The 22,300-nt window shown below is 26.9% G+C and overlaps 2 protein-coding genes across 4 annotated transcripts; one reads left to right on the forward strand and one right to left on the reverse strand.

Annotated features, from left to right (window-relative positions):
• Positions 1 to 427: 427 nt before the first annotated feature.
• LOC112592326 (7SK snRNA methylphosphate capping enzyme-like) lies at positions 428 to 13,731 on the forward strand. The gene is made up of 7 exons (XM_025336344.1): positions 428 to 722; positions 8,358 to 8,642; positions 8,731 to 8,988; positions 9,197 to 9,730; positions 12,552 to 12,966; positions 13,035 to 13,253; positions 13,322 to 13,731. The coding sequence occupies exons 1-7, from the start codon at positions 718 to 720 to the stop codon at positions 13,547 to 13,549; spliced, it is 1,944 nt and encodes a 647-aa protein (XP_025192129.1). The 5' UTR covers positions 428 to 717; the 3' UTR covers positions 13,550 to 13,731.
• Positions 13,732 to 16,007: 2,276 nt separating this feature from the next.
• On the reverse strand, positions 16,008 to 20,733 carry LOC112592330 (gametocyte-specific factor 1-like). 3 transcript variants are annotated; one of them, XM_025336349.1, is made up of 3 exons: positions 20,673 to 20,733; positions 18,795 to 19,192; positions 16,008 to 16,345 (listed from the first exon to the last, which is right to left on the reverse strand). In XM_025336349.1, exon 2 carries the CDS (start codon positions 19,175 to 19,177, stop codon positions 18,806 to 18,808), a length of 372 nt encoding a protein of 123 aa, XP_025192134.1. In that variant the 5' UTR covers positions 19,178 to 19,192; positions 20,673 to 20,733; the 3' UTR covers positions 16,008 to 16,345; positions 18,795 to 18,805. The 3 variants fall into 3 exon arrangements, with proteins under 3 accessions (XP_025192134.1, XP_025192133.1, XP_025192135.1); XM_025336348.1 differs by lacking the exon at positions 20,673 to 20,733 and adding an exon at positions 20,576 to 20,666; XM_025336350.1 differs by lacking the exon at positions 20,673 to 20,733 and adding an exon at positions 20,397 to 20,547.
• Positions 20,734 to 22,300: the final 1,567 nt, after the last annotated feature.

A 22,300-nucleotide genomic window follows, 5' to 3' on the forward strand; every position in this document is an offset into this window, starting at 1 on the left:
AAAACCACCTTTGACGCTAATCTCGCTCTCTCACGGTCCTCCACACGCCAACCGCCCAACAGCAATAATATTAGAGACCCAACAGTACGCGTAAATACGACTCGACCGAGTGTGTGCACCCGTCGTGCGGCGGGCGCACGACACGGCGCGTACTCGTCCGCGTGCAAGATGCACAATGCACAATGCACGTTGCACACGGCGCGTCGGTGCCCACTGCAACAACGCTGCTCGTCGCGGGCGGTCGCGCCGCTGCTATAAGGATAAAGAACGACGACGACGAGGAAAAAATATGACACACGAAATACGGTAGTATCGTAATCCGCTGCGCGCGACGGGAAGCGGGGACGTCAGCGCGGTAATGGATCGCGCCGGCAGTGGCAGCACTGCGGCGGGCATCGGACGACAACACATTGTACTCCTCGGCACCGTCCACCAGTTATTATATATTTCGCCGCCGAACGCGTCGGTACGCCGATTCCACACGTCCCGACGTACGCCGTGCGCCGCAATCACCCGAACGACGACGACGCAGCCGCCGACACTCTCTGCCGCTACCACCCGTCCAACCTGTGTGTCCCACTACTCGCCGCCGCCACCACTACCTCCGCCACCGTTGCATCACCTCTTCACCGTCGTCGCACGCTAAACATGGCGTCCGCCGCCGTGTGATCGTCGTTGTCGCCGCCGCCACCAACGTCGCACCACGCAGCCTCATTCATGTTGTGAGTATTACATTATTTGGTCGTTATTTGTAATGCGGTTTGCACGTTTTGTGCCGCCGCCACCCCGACGAGTCGGGTCCACCGATACGATTTTTAATTTTGTTTTCTTCTAGTTTATAAATCGCAAGATTTTTCGTTTCCTCCCGGCGCGCGCCATAACTGTCGCAGTATTGTGTTTTCGAATCGCTGTCGCCGCCACCGCGCGGCAAACGATGATTTTTAACCGTACCGTCGTTTGCGCCGCACCACCCCTCCCCTTCCACCACCACCACCACCGGTTACCTCCACGACCACAGCCCATCGCGCGTATTCCGTTCACGTTCACCTTCACGCTCCGTCACCATACTTCCATATTATACTCACCACTATAATTATTATTATTATTATTATTATTACTATTACTATTATTATTATTATTATTATTACTATTACTTACTACACCGCCGCCGTGTCGTACTTACTGCAGCTGGTGGTCGGGGAGGTCGGTGCTGTACTTAGTGTACTTCGTCACCGGATTATTTGATATTTCCATTCCCCTCTGACGGCGTACAAAAAACCGCGATGGATTTTCTCGTCCGGCGACCATTTTGAACATTTTTTACGACGGAAAAAAAATCGATTGAACACGCGCTTTTTATTTTTTATCACGTTCCTATCCGTTTTTTTTCTCGCCGCCGCCGATGCTAGTCTCCGGACGTAAGCTTCCGGTTGTTTGCGTCGTCATCGTCATTCGTAGTCGTTTTTACACAACGCTATTGTATTTCGTACCCATGTGGGCGACGCGGTAAAATGTTTAACGATCGGATCCAATACCTTTGGTTTTTTGCATTAAATTAATACGACGGCCGTAATCGCTGGCCATTGATTGTTGTCCGCCGTTACGCGATCGTCGTACAATAAAGCCAACCGATTTGTGTAATTACTCATAACCTACATATGACTAGGAAATCTTTGATGCTCCGAGGGCGGGTTTTATGATGACCACTGACCAGGGCTTAAAATTTTCTATTTTTTGTTCTATGCACTATATTTTAATTAGACATTTATAAGAAGTGATGTAAAATGAATAATAATAATAATATAGGAAAAAACATTAATTGCTACACACTTTTGAATTTTGTAGTACACATTTCCTTTTTGATACTACACAAAGTATGTTGTAATACACACAATTTAGGGACTGATGATGACGAAAATTTTCGATAGGTTATGAGATAGTACTATGGAAGCATTGGATAAAAAAAAAATACCAGTTTTGTAGATCTGAATGATGAGTGAAAAAAAAATAGTTTATTTATTATTTATATCTTTTAAATTTTAACGCATTGTGCATAAGAATATACTAGTAAAATTAATATATTTTTTAATTTTATTAACTGCATAGCACAAATTTCAAATAAAAATTTAACTTTTTGATCTTCTAATACATTTGAGACCTATTTTTCATAAAAATGTACTATGTGGTAGGTATTGGATTGAAATTAATGAAAAATAATTAGCAATAATTGACTTTATGATAACAATGAACCTTGTTTAATCTACTAAATATTAAATAACTAATATTGTTATATGAAGTGATATTTTATTATAGTTTACTTATTTTAGTAGTTAATAATTGATATCTGCTCACAGTTTACCATAATTTTTTAATTGACTTTTTTTCAAATTTAAAGTTTTATCTAAAAATATGTCAGCTACTTTTTATGCATAGATTATTATAGTTAGTATATTCTGTTTAATATTTTATGTAGGCATGTAGCCAAATCTATAGTCAACTGTGTAAGATTCAAAAACGTTATGAGATTACAATTACAAATTTTTATAAATTTTATTTTTACTTACATAACATACAAGTACATAATAATATAATATATCATTGTAATTAATTGTATATTTCAATAAATTGAGATTTTATTATTTAAAGTTATGTATGTAAAAAGGTAATTAAAATTTTTCTACTTATAATTACACATTTTCTTTCCTTAGTATATATTTTTTCAAAATAACAAACAATTAGTAATTTAATATTATAATAAGTGTATGTGTATATGTAAGTTATGCATTATGATTTGTGATTTGGACAAACATATGTATAACTATATAAAATTAGATGATTGTTTACATAGCATAAAATATTATTATGCTTAATGTAAATCTATTCAATCCAAATAAAATGTATTTTGTAAGATATGTTACTGTCTCTTAAGAAACCTCCCAAGTTCTTTACATTCAGTTTACCACTAATTTTGGCATTTAGCCAATTACAATTGTTTTTAACTTTATTTATATCAATAAAATCAAATGGTTATTTATACAATTATACAGTTTATAGAATTTCAGTAAATATAAATAATATTTGTTTGTTTTATTTTATTTTTTAATTTATATTTTTAAAATTTTACATTTTAATTGTGATGTATCACTTTTTAATATTTTTTTACACGTATCACTTTGCAACAAATTGTGTCATGTATACCTTATACAAGTAAAGATTACATACAGTGTTAAAGAGGGCATTACATTTGTCTCTGTCTTAAGAGTGTGCAACATACCAAATCTATGTTCAGCAGTTCACTTTTAGTTTTGATTTTAAAGTGAATTGATCTATTATGAAACTTAATGGTAAGAACTTTATTTGTGTTTGTGTATAGAATTTTAAGTGAGTTATAAGCATTTTTAAACTATTTCATACACTCAAAACTTGATAAGAAATTGAATTACTGTAAAAAACTTACTTGTAAACACAAATTAAGTTCTTACCATTAAGTTTCATCACAAGTCGATTCACAAGCTAACAAAGATAAGTGCAAACTTCTGAACATGAATTTGCTATGTTAGGCGTTTATTTGACAAAGATGGTTAAATCATATACCTATCTATAATGATATAATTTTAGTATTTACTATTATTTTTTAAATTTTTTAATATTTGATTATTCTAGATTTTCGTTTATTATTTTTATTTTTTACCAATATATTCATAATCATTTAGAAATTTATTTCCTATTTAAGAATGCATTTAACATTAATTTTTTTATCAAAACTAATATTTTTTATTCCATATTATATTATGTGGTAGTGAATACTATAAAACATATAGTATAAAATTAAAGCAATAGTCTGCTTAATATGAACTATAGACTTAGTTGTTGATTGCCTATCTGTTCAATTATCTTATTTTTAATTACTGAGAATCCTATAAAAAAATATAAATAACACAATTGAAATATTAAAGATATTATCTGAAACTTCAAGTCATATAATGTATCGAGTAAAACATATAATTTCATTTATAAATATATACAATAATATAATACCTACTGACAAAATAACACTGAAATGGATTTTCATTGAACTCTGGCTCTTAAAAACATGTGTTTAATAGCAAACTAAAATTTAAGGAAGCTTAAAAATTTTACTTATCTTACACTTAAATCCAACTGTTCTATATAAAAACTCATAAGACAAAATTTTATATGTGTACCACTTAAGTATATATTATAAAACCATGATCATTTTGACATAAAAGACATTATTACAAGATAATACATTTAAAAATAATTAAATTTATTTTCCCATAAATATTGATTGATGATAAACAATTTATTATAAAAATAGCACCACTATGAAAGAACTATATATTTCATAATTAAATAATTATTTTTTAGGAATATTATAAATTTTAGGTACCTATAAATTGTATACATTTTTAAACATATTATATTAGTTCTTTAAGAGTTATTTATAATTTCTGTGAAGATGTGTTATGAAACATATAGTAATATTGTGTATTTGTGTGTGTAAATTAAATATTTATTCTACAAAATATTTTTACTTTACCCTGAAAGTTGTAATTGAAAATATTTTACTAATATGATTTTTATATGTTCTTAAAAATTTGTTAAATTCTAAAATTATACATATTTGAAACAATTTTTACTTACAAAACTCTGATGCATTTTCCAATATTATTTTAATTTTAAAAATGTATGTCAAGGTTATAAAATAGGTATATTTGTCTAGAATCATTGCACACTTATTTTTAAGTAAATTGCCTCCTTGAATTTTGTAGCCAAACTATTGATGCTATACATAAATTTACTTTGTAATATTAACATTTTTCAAAAGTTATAAGTCGTGATCAATTTATGATAATAATAAATTAATACTAATTAATACTTATCAAATTTTTTTACTAATTAAACTTTTAAAAACTGTAAGAACACTGATTATTATAGATTGACAACTCCCTTCTTATTTCTTGGTAAATTGTGTGTAAGTTATATTTAGTCATTTAGTGTATTTAAAATTTAAACAATATGATTACAAAATAAAAAATGTGAAAAGTTGTTTTGCTTTACACGCTTAATTTGTTTTTGTTAGATATTTGAGATACGAGTTGTACCGCATGCTCTTTTCTTAAAGAGTTTTAAACAAGCAATTTTTATAGATTACCTATTAAAAAAAAAAAAAAAAAAAAAAAAAACGAAAACGTAAACGTAATAATTAAAATTTATATTTAAAAACGGAATTGCGCAATTATAGATTGTTATTGATTTTCTTGCCTAGTTAATAGTTACAAAATTATTCATAGGAATTGTATCAGTGACGAATTCAAGAGGGGGAGAAGGGCCCGGGCCCCCCTTATAGATTAGCAGTAATGCCAGTAACAATATGTACGTGTGAGCAATCATTTTATACGTTAAAACGTATAAAAACATACTTAAGAAAATACAATGGGGGGGGGAATCGTTTAAAATGGACTAGCATTGCTTAATATTCACAGAGAAATAATTATAATATTGAATATGTTTACAGTTTTCCCTAAAATAATAAATAAATTAAATTAATACATTTTAAGTTATTTTTCTTTATTTTGTAATTATAAAATTACATTTCAATTTTATTATTCTATACTTTTTTTAGAAATTATACTTTTAAATTTTTCATGTTAAAAAAGTTTGAATAATGTTTTATTTTAAGGCCTAACATCAAATCCTAATTGATGTGTTTTCAAAATTAATATGAAAATTTTTAGGATAATTCCCCTCCACCCTAAAAAAAATTAGATTCGCCGCTGAATTATTTAATTAAACTCTTAACAGTCTTAACCATTAAAACATTATCGTTATCAATGTTATCATACTTAAATATACAATTATATATTTATTTTTGATACCAAGCTAATTATTTATTAAACAGCAGTATCAAAAATTAATATATTATTTTTTTTAAATATTAACTATAATTATATTCTTAACATAATAAAAAAAATACATGACTTATTATAAGTTACCTTCATTCATTATAAAAATTTAGTCTATTCTATTACGAATATAAAATGAAGTAATGGAGTGCATATCGAGTGAACTGCTTGTACTCTAATACGACATATCGACGTCTACTACTTAGTACTTACGCCTTAGTCGTTTTACTCTCACTTAAGTGAATATATTCACTTATCACAAATAATTACTTTATCTCACACAAAGAAGTTTTAAAAGAGTTAAATATTAAAAGTATTAGTATGAATAATGAATAATATACCTAAATTAAATAAATTCGTCGTCAAAAAAAAAATTGTTTTTGAAAGTTTGCTCAACGATGCTTTGGGCGATTAGTTTGACCATTTTAATTTTATAAAAACAACACATCCAATTTTTTAGTATTATTTTGCTAACCTATTTTGTAAAAACCTCAGTTGGTATAGTTAAAATTGAATATTAATTTTCATATATTTTATAGTCTGTATAATAACATGCTACTTCGATCCTATAAATACATTTCATACTTAGCGTAATTTATTTTCTGGTTAATATCTTACGATAATAGCTAAAATGATGCAAATAATAGATCTAGATTGTTAATTAAAAAAAAAAAAAAAATGTTAGTGTAAATGCATACAAAATTACGTGAATAATTCGATAAGAGTTATTGTCGATAAAAATGAAAATGAAATTCTATTTTTGTACAATAGAAAAACAATATGTTATGACCTATATCAGTATTAAAAAAAATATTTAACTTAATTTCCCTATATCTTCGAATATTATAAAAAAATTTAAAAACATCAATAATTCATTTACAGAAAATAAAACATTATCATATTTTGCTTATAATTGTAAAATTATCAGTTCTTTTTAGTGAAAGTAGTTTATATTTTAATTTTTTTAAATTGTTTGATAAAACCTTTATAATACCTTTATTATATTATTATAATGTATCTTATGAAATGTGTTTTTAAATTTATTGTGTTATACTGTTATTACTAATATTATGAGACCTTGAATGAAATAAAATAGTGGTTCGATAGAACTTGAAACTAAAATTGGTGGTTTCTGGTGTTCATATTCTTATGTATTTACATACAATGTGTCCCAAAAGTTCCATATCACCCTAAATATTTTTATAGTCAATACTAAATATTTCAATACGTTTTTTTCATTAATAAAAGTGAAATATTTCAAATTAGAATTTTCTTAAAGATTTTTGATGAAAATAAACTCGAAAAATATTTTAAAATAAATTTTGGGATACAATATAACAGCATCTAATTTTTTTTTTTATGAGTAAAAAATTATTTATTTTTTTAAATAAAATTTGCATTAATTGAAATATGTTAAATATATTTAACAACTTTAATTTGAAAAAAGAAGCATCTTTTTGAATTTGAGGTATATTGTTGTATATTTATTATAAAACATATTTTTATCATATAATATTTGAAATTTATTAAAAGTATTATTTACACTTGCATTATAATTTGTTTTTAACATTCTAGATTAAGCAATTTTATAAGAAAATATAAATATATATGAATATGAATTATTTACAATATTATGTAAATAATAATAATAATAATAATAATTATAAATAATAATAATTTTTTACTCTTTACAATGAAAATATTTTGACATGCTTGCATTATCACTAAACTGTATACTCTATAGTCTACACCACTACTTCTCAACCTATGGGCTACTAAATTATAAGCAAATTATATGATTTACATTTTAAAGTGTAATTATATAATATAAATAATAACAATAACAATAAGAATTTTGTTTTTCAATGGTTACCTTACAGAAAAATGGTTTATTAGTGAGTTGGTAAATAAGTATTGAGGTATAATGAAATAAATTCTGCAAAATATAGTAATCATTTATTTTTAAAACATTTACATTTTGAAAAACTGAATAAAAATATATAACAGGGGTTTCAATGTTTTTTATCCCATGCCTTTTAATTTCTTTATAAAATCTTGACAGTTCCTAAGTTATTAAGAACAAAAATAGATTATGTTCATACTTAATTATTTATTGTCTTCTGTATTGAAGCTAATCATGCAATAACTTTTGGAGCACAACATACGTGTTTGAATGCCTCTCAATCGTAAAGATTCTTTACTTTTACAAAAATTGTATTTTATGTAACTAATATTATTGTATAGGTATTATAACTTTTAAATTGATATATTATTAATTATTATTGTCATAATAAAATCTGTAATATGTCTACCTCATATATTTCCCATTTAATTTTAAAATATCTGTTATACATTATATAATACCTGTATTTTTTTTTTCTTAGTATGTAATATACATTTTTTAACAATAAAATTTTATTTTGATTTAAGGCTCATAATGGCAACTAAAACTGAAGTTGAGAATGAAACGATTGAAAAACCGCTTGAAACTCAAGATATGAATGCAGTTTGTACAAATTTGCAGTTTTGTGATGATACAATTAAATTACAAGCAACAAGAAAACGATGTGTTAGCACATCAATTCTTATTAGCTCATCTCCAAAAAAAAAAAAAAAAGACGGTCAAAATATAATACCACCTAAAAAGTTTTTGCTGGGTGGTAACATGTCTGATCCTCTCAATTTAAATAGTCTCCAGGATGAAGATATTAATAAGTAAATTAAAATATTGATGTATTTAGAACTGAATTATTAGAACTGAAAAATTTTTAAGTGATGTTAATTTATTATTTTTAAATTTTAGGGCAATGAATAAAACTCCGAAGTCATCTCCTTTACACTCAAATACAGTGAACATAAAAAAAGATCAAGTCAATGTTAAAATTCCTCGAAATTTATCTGATCCATTGGAACTTAGTCAGTGTGATGAAGCCAAAGCAATTGCATGTGCTGGCACAGATTTGTTAAAACAAAAAACTCCACCAAAGTGTAAATCTAAAATATTGCTATCAAAATCTTTATCTGACTCTAGTTTAACTACAGAGAACACTCCAGAAGAAGAGTAAGTTATAGCAAGTAATAAAATTAAATTTTAAAGAGTATTGATGTTCAATAATATCAATATTATATTAAACGCTTATATTTAATGATATTTTATGATATATCACTATTTAAAATGTATTTAAGTAATATTATGTAAAAGACTATGACAAAATTATTTTATTTTCCTCCTAATTATTAACAAAAAATGTTTATTTATTTTTATTCAGTTTAAAACCAGAATGTATTGATGAAAAGGAAAAACAAGAAGAAGACACTATTTCTTCACCGCCTAAAAAGAAGTTCAAACCTGAATTACCTGAATTACCTGAATTACCTGAAAACTGTATACCCAAGTCTGAGAATAATAAAGTTTCAAGTGAAATAATTGAAGTTATAGAAACCATCATAGATGTATTAGTGAATGAAGTTCTAGTTCAGTCAATAGATAAATGTAATATTCCAATTTCAAAAGCTCCTGTTGAAGTGGTTGTTGAAAAGATACTCGAGCCATGCAAAACGCTGTCACCATCACCTGAAAAAAAAGTTGAAGACGGTAAGGAAATACAAGAGCAGCGCGAAAAAAATAAGCCCAAAAGATGTGTAGTAAGTCCGGTTGTTAAGCAGCCCTCATTGTCAGAAAAACACTCCAAACCTCAGCAGGTCGTTGTTACGACGTCAGATAAACCAAAACAAAAGGTTAATAAAAACGAGCCCAAGTTTAAAGAAAAAAATTCGTTGTTTAAATATGGAAATTATAACAGGTAAGATTAAATGTTATTGGCAAATCTGAAAATGATTTACCCTATATCACCATGTATTTTAACGTAGTTAGAAAAGAGATGTCCAAACGGAAAAAACTCTTTAAACACTTTGAATGGATCAAAGGGCTGTATCTTTCAATAAATTGCTGGGTATGATCTAGATAAACTGATATTATGATAATCATTAATCACTGTAACATATTAAATAGACTATTTTATATTATTATGAATTATTTTTGATTAGTATAATATTGTAGTTATTATAACTTGTAAGAATTAGAATATATTTTGCTTCAGTTATTTGTATTCTTTAAATAGATACAATTTTGTCAATTAAAGTACTTATAAGATTTGCATTAATGATCATCTCAGCATTATTTAATTAAAAAAAAAAAGAAAAATGTAAGTTATTCTCAAATCTTAACTATCTTTGTTAAAATAATTATCTTAAAGTGATTTTGTATAAACTAGTGTATAATTAAGTTCCTCCCAACACATTTTTATTGTTACTGTGAATCATTACTTATTATTAATTATCACAAAAATCTCATTATCCAGAAATTTTAACACAATCACTTTAATTATATAATTCATATATCACTAATTCAAAATTATATATTTAATTTATTCTGATTGGCTATTAACTTTACAATGATATATTTTTACCATTGTAGCACATCAGTAATCTTTAAAATGTAATGTTTTACTTTAATTAACATATTTTAACAAAATACACTATTTCACTTATTTAATATTATTTAATCAATCTTTGTCTTATAATAAAAGATTTACTCTTCAAGGTATGAAGTTCTTAAAAAAAATATACTTGCTTAAAATTTGGAAATGGTAATTTCACCATAATTTTAAGTTTAAGGAGTTACACGAAATCTTGTAAATGTACAATTGGTTATGTTATGTGTTTGTAAGACTAGAGACAGTGTTTGCAGGTGTAGTATCCTCTTAATAGTTTATTTAATTCATTAACATTCATTTTGCATACTTATTATTCAAAAACAATTAATTTGAATGTTCTTCAACATTATGATAATCTTTTTACTTTATGAATCTAATATTAAACATAATTTTATCATTCGTTGTAAAATTTGACCTATTCTTGAATAAGATTTGAAAAGAATTGTTTTTCACCTATTCCAACTTGCTGAACAATCTAATTATGCAATATAGATTTAGAAAATAATTGTAGATTCCTGTTATTTTTTGCTTTAGATCTCGATTAACAAACTTTCTACAAAATTGGACATACACTTCATATAAAGATTTGTCTGATAAAAAAATACATTCAACTATGAATTGTGATCCTACAAATAAATAAATGGAAAAAGTTGTTTGTAACATCCAAAGTGAACACGTTCAAATACCATCACACGCACGTAATAAACATCATAATTATTGCCTACACTAAACTCCTAATTAAAAACGTGTTTTAAATCTTAAAAGCAAACATAATATTCTATGTGTGTACGTTTATTTTTACAATATTTTACTTGTTACTTGAGTTTGGAGAAATTTTAGTTATAGTATATATTATACCTTTAACTTAAATAGTTGTTAAATTCGCTCCAATATTAAAGTAAACGTCTCAAAATTAGTTCTATTAAACACAACTTGTTGTACATTAATATAACACGAAAATTCAATTTGTTTACAAATTTACAACGAACTGTGAAGCACTAGTGAAAAAAGACCTAAGTTTCATCATTTTACCGTTAAATTTAGACGCTTTAATAATGCATACACGCTTAAAAATGACGAATAAATGAATTTAAGTAGATCTTTGAGCATACTAAGTATAATTCCGAAATTTATTTTAACTGATAGTGCTATCATTGACTCTCGTATATATTGAATATTTATTACAGGCTAGCCGATAATTTTAATACAATTAAATACAATTTTTAAATTTATTCTTCTAACAAGAAACATTCAAGAACACATTCACATTAGCTACTTTGTGTATTTTTATTATTATTTTTTCCGAAACAAGAATTTCTATAAAATGACTAAGTTTGTGATTTTGTGAAAATAAAAAGTTATTTTTCTTGAAGTTTTAGCCTTCACAATTTTCAGTGTTTTACGCGTACAGACCGCTTCAGTTTATTGTGCCTTTAATGAGAACTTCGATTTATTTGTTTTTAAATTCACGTATTTTATCTAGCAAGAATGCGTTATAATTATTTTGCTAGTTGAAATATGATAATGATTCTATATAAACCAGCTCCGGTCTCATGATTATATTCTTACAATATTTTGTAATTTGTAAATTCTCATATTTTGAATGAAATAATAAACTAAATCAAACTAACTTTCACACTTATAATAAAATTTTACTTGAGAAATTAATAAAAATAAGTTATAGTAATTAAAAACCTATGATATCTAAAATATATCTTATGATTCTATTGATTGTTTTAATAGGGATGTAAATTATGTAATAAATATTTGTGTATGATTTAAATGTATAGTGTAACTTAAAAAAAAAATTACAAATTAAGTTGCAAAAATCTTTTGGAGCACTGCTATTGAATTCTTACAAAATCAAAGTTTTATTATTTAATCTAAAATGTAGGTGCTGAAATGATCACAATGAGATAATTGCAAGGAGCATAATGTACTGTTTTAATTTGTAGTTATTTATCTAAATAAATATTATTTCAAATAAATGTATAACCTATTGAAAAAATTTGTATTTGTCCAACCTTGATTTTAAATTTGAGTAAATTATTGAACATAAATATGCCACAACATATAATATATTTTCATAAAACATTTATTGAAATGCATATATTTTTTTTTTGTATAGATATTATGGTTACCGTAATCCAGATGATGAAGACAATAGGCTGAAAGTGTTGGCTGAACGTATGGATTTATTTTATGGCAAAGACGTGTTGGATATTGGCTGTAATATTGGTCATGTGACATTTAGCGTTGCTAGAGATTTTGGTGCAAAGTCAGTTGTAGGGATGGATATCGATCGTAAACTAATAAATATTGCACGCAAAAATGTACATCATTACATCAACGATACAGTGCAGTCTCCCTCACATCTATCACCAAATTACCATTTTAAAGATTATGCTCCGAGAAGTGATAATGATCCAAACTGTGATATAATCGAATCATTTCCTATTTCATTACCAATACTATATGGTCCTATTAATTTAGCTGGTATGACAATATCTGGAAGATTTCCCTATAATGTATCATTTGTACAGGTTAGTAAAGTACAAAATTTATTACAATTCTAGAAGTTTAAGTTTATAATAAAAGTAATATGTTACAGGGAAATTATGTATTAGAATCTGATCATTTGCTTTCACTGGAAACGTGTAAGTTCGATGTTATTCTCTGTTTAAGCATTACAAAGTGGCTTCACTTGAACTGGGGTGATGACGGTCTAAAACGAGCATTCAAACGTATGTTTGCACAGTTGCGACCTGGCGGAATACTCGTGGTAGAACCTCAGCCGTGGAAATCATATGGTCGTAGAAAAACATTGACGGTAAATATGACGATGATGTTAATGATCAACTAGAATATTTATCGATTTTGTTTAATGCATAATTTTAGGAAACCATTTGGCGAAATTACAAAAACATTCAACTGAAACCTCCAATGTTTACTGACTATCTGTTGAACGAAGTTGGTTTTGCCAACTGTGAAACTCTTACCATGCCACATAATCCATCTAAAGGGTTTCAGCGTCCGCTCAAGTTATATAGAAAATCTAACATATTAGTAACTAGAAACAAACCAAAGTGTACGATAGTGCAACCAGATGAAACCCAAAACTCATAAACATGGTATTGAAAGTACTCACTTAATATGTTTTAGGTAAACAGAGTCTTAAGTATTTATGTTATTGCTCTTAGCACTGTAATTTAGCAACTGGACCACATGTTTATTGACATATATTACCAAATTGTTATTTAATATTTTTCGTTTTTCGTAATATTTAATATAATTCTATTCATTGTACAATTTGTAAGATGAATAAATATTTTTTTATTGTTAAAAATATATTGATCATGCTTTATTTTATTTTTCCATTGTTTACTTATGTAAATAACATACTGCTATTTGCTTTTCTTCTTTGAACACATACATGTTCAACAGAACAATTTTCAATGTATTAATCTAACGTGTAAACACCAATTTTTTTTGTTTAATGTCATGACATAATGACAGGTTTTTAGTAATCATCGGTCATTTATTATTCATGTGGTTCTATTGTATACTAATTCATTACACAATTTGTACCTAATCGTCCCTTAAAATATGTTTTAATGTCAAAAAATTATAATCATTATATTAATTGAGATAATGTATAGAATAACAATTGAGTACAAAGTACAACTCACAAAAGCTGATACTATTAAAAATATTAAATCTTATAGCATTATATTATCATGAAAAATGTATGATCAATTAAATTATCTTAAGCAATAAATATTTTACTATATTATAATAACTTCCAAAAATTAAACCAGTGATTGACGAAAGTTAAGTAACAAATATGATTTGGAAGTGATATCTAGGTTAACACATCTTAACTCATCGCCTAACCATGGTGAATAAGACTACTGATTATTGACAATTCCTTAACACAGTTTGGTTTAATTTCAAATAACTCAATTAACTTGAATTATGAAATTGATTATAAAAAGTGCAGATAGACCAAATCATCATTTTTCACACTCTGTTCCTAAGTTCCTATTCTAAGGGATCAGCCACATTTGTCTTAAAACTTCATGAGGCTCTAGTTCACCAACGTCTTCATTACTGGCTCAAGTTATTATCCATGTCATTATCTTTACTGACTATCTCTTTGGTTTTTTCTGTACCTATTTTAAACTATCTTTTCTTGTACGCTCATTTTTATAGCAACTCTCATTCTGTCATTTTATACTATAATACTTCTTCAATTTTTTACCTAGAAATTCTTCATTTAATAGCTTTATGAGATACTTATTCCATTTTTTTAGTTTGAATTTTGACTTAAAATAATAACACAATAAATATTGTGTATTATTACCTATCCTTATGCATAGTCCAAACCCAACGGCATGACACTATAAAGCGCCCCGAGGCAAAATATTCTATTCTTCTCTAAATTAATAGAAATTATACATTTTGTTACTATAACAGTGCTTTAAACCCCAAAAATGTCTATGCCACAAAGCAACTGCTGCATCCACAATAGCTTATACCGCCAAGCTAATAATATTTTATATCCCATAACTGTTCTATTTCTTTTATATTTGTTTTCACATAGCTGAACCTGGACTCCATAAAAAATCGAGTTAATTTAGAAACTTAAATTATTAAAATATATAATATCAAAGATGATGACAGACAATTTCAATATGTTGAAAAAGTATTTAATTTCTATTTTTTACCATTAAAATATTAAAACATAATTTAGCAAAATAAATGATGAACATATATTAAATAATTAAAAAATGTTTTAAGAAGTATTAAACAACCAATAGATAACATACTGAGCTCACTCCTCTTTCAATTATCTCATATTTAACAATGGTATACTTTTTATTACTCATAATAATTTATTAGTAAAAAATGAAATTTAATAACAATACATAGCAATGCAAAAACTATGTGCGTGCTATTGTTGCACAACTCAATACAGCTTTGTCTTCACACATATTTTGATATCTTCTCGAATTTCCACCAGGGAGATTGAATAGAAAAGTTTGGTTACATAAGAACATAGCAGTATATAATTACATATGTATATATTAAAACATAGACATTTGTGTGACTTTATTTACAATATGAGGTGATGAGACTCTTTTTAGCTATTGACTACCAAGGGTGACAATCTTACAATAAAGTTAAAATACATTGATAATTAACTATATTAATTATGATACAATTTGTTATATAAGTTTCTTTAATGTGTTTACTACTTGAGAAAAAAATTTATCAAACAAATCCGCATTAGGATTAATACACGAAAAACTGGTATAAACTTTTATTTGTAATTAATACTTCTATAGGTATATTACACTGTATTTAAAATTAAATTAAACATAATGATTAAGTAAAATATTATCTGAAAACAACATATTGTAAAGTTTTTCTCCCATATAAATCCTAATGTGAGTTATGATAACCTAGCACAACTCACACTAGGATTCATACGGGAGAAAAACTGTACAAATTATTTATTTTTAACCAATATAATTTTTTAGTATTGATATAATATTAATGCATGAAGAAATAATTTATTAAAATATAAAATTTACATGGTATTTTTTAACATTTTGATCATTTTTTACTTAATTTTAAAGTTTTTTAGAATATACATCTTTAAAGACGACTTACTAAGTATAGCTTTTTAGCATAAATTAGAAAAAGAATACTGGATTTATTTTGAAAAAATATTTGTGTTTAGTTGATGGTTTTAACATACATATTACGATTTATAGGCTTGTTTTCAAACTTTGACTTTGTACTGTGTTGTAGACACAAATTATGGCATGTATTTGTTTTTATTCATGAAATCTTCAATTATTTCACTGTCAATTTGATAGTTAAAAATGTTCTGTTTGTATAGACTCTTTCTGGTAGCTGAAACAATAATTTATACATAACATATAAAAAATAATATATTATTTAAAGATAAATAGTTATAAATGTTATGATAATTAAATTTACATAAAATATATAGAAATTTAATTAAAGGTTTAAAATAATTCTAATTCAAATACCAAAATATATCATTTTAAGTAGTAATTATAAATGAGAAGTATGAACGGATCGACTGTTTAATATTCTCATGTACTTCATTTTTTTTTAATAAATAGCTCAAAATAATGCAATGTTATAAAAATAATGTACTTTAGCATAGTTTATATTTTGTTTAGAATAAATTATACTTAAACTATAAAGTACTAAATTTAACCCACTAAATTTAACACACGCTACTAGGGAAATTAATACATAAAGCATGGAAGCTTCCATAAAACATACAATAACCAATTTTATTAACCAGTGAGTACTAATACTACTAACTAATATCTTGGACATAATAATAGTTCTACCACTCTATCACCTAATTTACCGAGTTTAACATTTAAAATAATTAACTGTTCTTATTTCTCTGTACTCGTCACCATCTCATAATCAGAATGCAAACCAATGTACATCAGAGACATTTTTACAAAGAAATAGTGAGAAATCACACCAGGTACACATATATAAACTATAAAAATCGTTGACTTACAAGTATGATCATCAGGCACTACTCGCGATTATTACTACAATGAAAAATAACAATAATATATCACAGTGCTTTTACTTTTTAATAATAACGAATCACGTTGTAACACTTCGAACAAAAGCTAATAATAAGTAGTAGTTTCAGTCTTTAAAATATCTAATGTGACAGTGAACTCTGTGAAGCATGGATTTTGTCGAGATATGAAATCGCCAAAATCCTAAATTATTAACAAACACTATCGACTACAAACTAAACCAACGTCACGTGAACGTTGGCCGTCGGGCACAACAAAATATTAAAATTAACAAAATAATTATCAGTAATGGTGAAAATGAAAAAAACATGAGTAATGAAAATGACAAGCAATATTATCAAAAATGTCCTATGATAAGTGATAACCTAATCTAAATACCAACCTCCACTAGTCAGGCGCGGATCTAGAACAGATTTACGGGGGGGGGGGGGGGGGGGGGAACTTAAATAAAATATCAGCCTAAGTGTTTAGCCACGATATATATATATATATATATATATATATATGTCAATATGTGTGTATTACTCGGAACGCGAGACGGTGTATGACGTTATAAATACAAGTACAATCGTACAATGCAAGAACCCGAATTGGCAAAAGTCGAGCTTAACGCGATCGCACACTTAGACGAAATACAATACAACACAAAAGACGAACAGAGTCTGAGGCGGCAACGTGACGACGGCTTGTTGATTCAAAAGCATCGCATGGAGAAGTGTATTTTCGTCATGCCGGCGACTTCGATATCACCAAAAATATTGTCCGATATAGTGGCCATTGACCCTATATTAGACGAAGTAGGGCTGGATATCTTGTACATAATTTTTACGGCCTTTTGTATCTTCGTATAGCCAGATTAGCTTTTTGACGGCGACCGATAAAAACAGACACGGCCGAAACGCTATCGGCAAAACAATGCAATTTTATGGGCTGCCAAAAATAGATATAATAGAAAATTTGCCAGTCTGCGGGGGGGGGGGGGACATGGCCCCATCACCCCTTGGATCCGCGCCAGTCACTAGATCAACAAAGGGCAGTGGCGTTGGAACAAAAACAGCTATAAAAATTGTCAACATTTCTGGAGCTAATAGTGGACGATAAGTTTAGTTATAACAAAAGCATTAAGTCGAACACAGGTGTCATACATATTTTAAAATGATTACATACATTAAAATTGTAACCATTAAAATAGTAAAATACAGTTGTAAATTATAAAAAGTATTAATTTAATTGAATTATGTTATTTTATGTTTTCCAAAATAATGTTTTTATGCGTTAAAATTATAATTTTTAATAATTTAAAAATATTATGATTATAATAATTATTGTCCTGATTTTATTTTTCTAAATAAGGTAACCCTAAATTTAATTGAAAGGTATTAACAATAACTTGATTTTATCACTCAAATCATTCAATAGGCAAGAATAAAAACAAATTTAGTATTGAAACTATTTAATCATAACTGTTCTCTGAAACTACTTATTTAAATATTGTTTAAAAAATAATTTGAATTTAACAACATAATTTATAAAATGAAATAACATTTTTAAGTAAAAAATATGATACTAGTTAATTTTATATACTTTATATCCTTGGAATAAAAAGTATAGTAACTAAAATTAAAAAAATTATTTAATCGTTGGAGTTACGTGAATAAAAAAAAAAAAGAAACTTTTAATAACATTATAATTTCTAATTTTTACTTTAGCATAGTAAAAATATAATATGCAACAGTCTTAAATTGAGACAAAAATTAACTAACATAATTAATAATTAATCCCAATATGGTTCATCAATTTCATATTTGTCGACATCATAGTTTCGGACAATATTCTCATTTTTAGCTTGTTGAACTTGTATCATGGACGGTTGCATTTCATCAGCTTGAACTGACATTGGCTTATGAGGGCATACTAACAAATGATTGGCCATTTCATGTTTTTCTGAATAATAATAATGTCCATAAGGACATTGTATTTTATCTGGAAATGCCTTTTTACACTTTAAAATATGATAAGGCAATCTGTGACGCCTAAGTTTGTGGTTTGGATCTAATGGACATTCCACAATATCCAAGTAGTAAATACCAAAATCAATAGTCCTGTGATTGAATGGGTCATTACTTATATTTTCTTCTGAAGACATTTTTAGTATAGTTACCTGTAAGTAAAATAAAAAGTAAATTATGTAAAAAAAATAGTATACTCTTGTTTTCAATATTAAAACATAATTTAAAATAGTTAATTAACAACTATATGCTTGTGATTAAAAAATTATATTTTAGGTATTACATAAAATATTGAGTTGTAACATGATTAATTAAATGAGTTACACTTATAAAAAATTATTTAATATAAAATATCATATTAAATATATATATATATATGTTATGTACCACAGTACACGCTTTGCTTCTAACTCTTTGAATTCCACTGTATAATTTATAAAAAAAAAAAAATAAATTCAACAGCAAATAAATATTACCTATTGAAATTTATCAAACAGCACTGTATGAATAAAAATAATGATTTATTTTATAAAAATATATTATACAGTTTTAATTGTGGCACAGATTTTTATGTAATAAAAGTCAACATTTGTAAATATTTATGTTCTTAATTTTGCTAAAGTGTGTATTAAAAATCTGAAACACCAAACATTTAACAACAAAATGTAGATAGTTTGTTGTATCTTTTAAAATTTTATTAATCAAATTCATCATCATTGTTGTCTTCTAAGAAACAACTGGATACAACATACATTTTGATATTTAAATTTGAAAGTACAACAAGTAGGTTTCAAAATTGATCTGCAGTAGTTGAAAGCGCGTTTAACGTTAACTGACGATTATAGGGCTTATTTTATACTTGATATATCAGATGATGTTAATTCCATATTCATTGGATATCTGGACTAACCAGGTATGGTATCATAAAAAAATTGTAATATATTTTATTTTATTTATTACGTCGTTTATTAATATTAAAAAAAAACAAAATTTTTTTAAATAACAAGAGTTGTCAATATTTCTTTACATTTTAAAGGTGCCAACGTATAAAGTACAAAATATATACTTATTAGTAAAATATTTAAAAATCTGTAAAATAAAAAAGTGTTATTTTATTCAAGGTCTTATGAAACGTTTTTATTTTTAATTAGAATTAAGATAACTACATTCAATAAAATTATGTATTTACATAAAAATCCAAGTCCTAATTGTTATATATACAAGATATAATTAAAAAAGAACCCTTGAGGGAATTTAATATTTTTGAAAACCTAACTATAATATAAATCATGTATTATTTATTATATTGATTTGGTATTACCAAAAATACTAATAGTAAATAATTTATTATATTACTTTATACGAAGATTCAATATAGATCTGAACACTACACAATATCCAAAATCAATCCAAACATAAATATTATATTACAAATAATAAACAAAATATAGTGACATTATAGCCATTACAGGAGTCAGGAATTGAACACTAAAGTAATTGAACAAGTACGACTAATAAGTAATAAGTATAGTTACCTCAACTTCTTCAACTCATTTTGGTTTAGATAAATAATAAATATCAAGTGATTATTGCTTAATAGTTAATACTTGGTATAAATTAATGATAACTTACACAGATACTCCTCTGCTGACGGTTCAAACGGAAAAAAAAAATTAATGATAACTGATAAGTAGAAATCACCACCTCATATTCATAAACAACAGAGCATATGGAACGGTTGACGGCGGGTGGAAAAGTACAGTGTGCTCAATTCTATACTACGAAATATCGTTCTAATAAAATAATAAGTAAATATTTTAAATAGATATTATAGTAGATTATATTGTAAAATTAAAATGATAGACACTAGACAAATTAAGCAGCATTAATTATGATGAATGATGATGCTGATAATTTATATTTCTTTTGATGAAGATTATCCTATTGATAATGCAATACGACAATAATAAAATTACTCTCAAATCACAAATTTGAAACTGGTTTGTTCTAGCTTACAGTTCCGTAAATGTACATTCATGTGTTAATGATGCATGAAAAATGGTTTTTTAATTTTAAAAAATCCTAGAAAACAAATGTTGCATTTGATGTTAATTTTTCTTAAAATTTAAGGATGAGACAAATCTATTGGTTGTGGTTTCAAGATGATCCAATGAATATTGAACGTTCTTTAAATAATCTAACACTTATTTTAACACATAAATGGTAATTTTAATGTACAAAAATCACCTAATGCTTAAACAACTAGTTTTAAAAAATAATAAAATGCTGCTCATTTGAACAACATTATCGTATGGCTAACCAATGACCAATCTATGCAACAGTTTTTCCACCAATGTATGATTAACAGCCATTCTGTTGTATCAAGCCAACCATCCTAAATTGAAAAAAAGATTTATTAAAACAAAGATAAGTATTTTTATCAGAAAAAACTCAAGATTAAATTAACAAAGATCACCTTTTTTAGACACTTAATCATTAGCAGGCATGTTTAATGAACTCCTTATTGCTCTCCATGTAACAAGATATAAATCTTACAGCTATGACTTTATTGAAGTTTGATGAATATAACATCCAGCTCATAGAAGTATAGTATATCAAATGTGTCTCCATTAATAATCATATTTTCTTATTGACCTAAACATAATAACATATTAGCTCATATCAAAATTTAAATTTGTTACATGAACTATTATCTATCAATACGTGTTTTACAGTTTTCTAATTTTTTTACACTATATGACTATTTAAACAAAAATAGATTTTAACAATATCTTATATGATTATAAAATTAAGCTATCATATACCACGCATTATGCAAAAACTAATTGTCCGCTTACCTTCAATTTCTGTCATAAATTATTTGGAATCAAAATTAACTTTAACACAACAAAATGGCATGTCAGAACCCGCGATAGTTGCTCACGTCTTCTTAGGGATTTGACGGTAAACACGCGACCAAACGCATTTGGTTAAATAAAAACAATTACGGTATTCACGAAAGAAAAACAAGTAAGGTTAGCACCAAGACAATTTTATAAAAATTAATAAGACTATAAAAAAACCAAAATAAACATTAAGTAGATTATTCTAGAGAAAGAAGTGATGGTAAATCATTTAGTGTAGGTTTGAGACGATCCAATGGACATTGAATGTGTTATTCCAAAAACAAAGATTTTCATTTTTAAATGCCTATAATACTAGTACATTTAGATTGATAAATTATTTTTATGATTTAAAAA

The sequence above is a fragment of the Melanaphis sacchari genome, unplaced genomic scaffold (genome assembly GCF_002803265.2).
Source record: "Melanaphis sacchari strain LSU unplaced genomic scaffold, SCAv2.0 Contig16_pilon_pilon, whole genome shotgun sequence".
Lineage (NCBI taxonomy): Eukaryota > Metazoa > Arthropoda > Insecta > Hemiptera > Aphididae > Melanaphis > Melanaphis sacchari.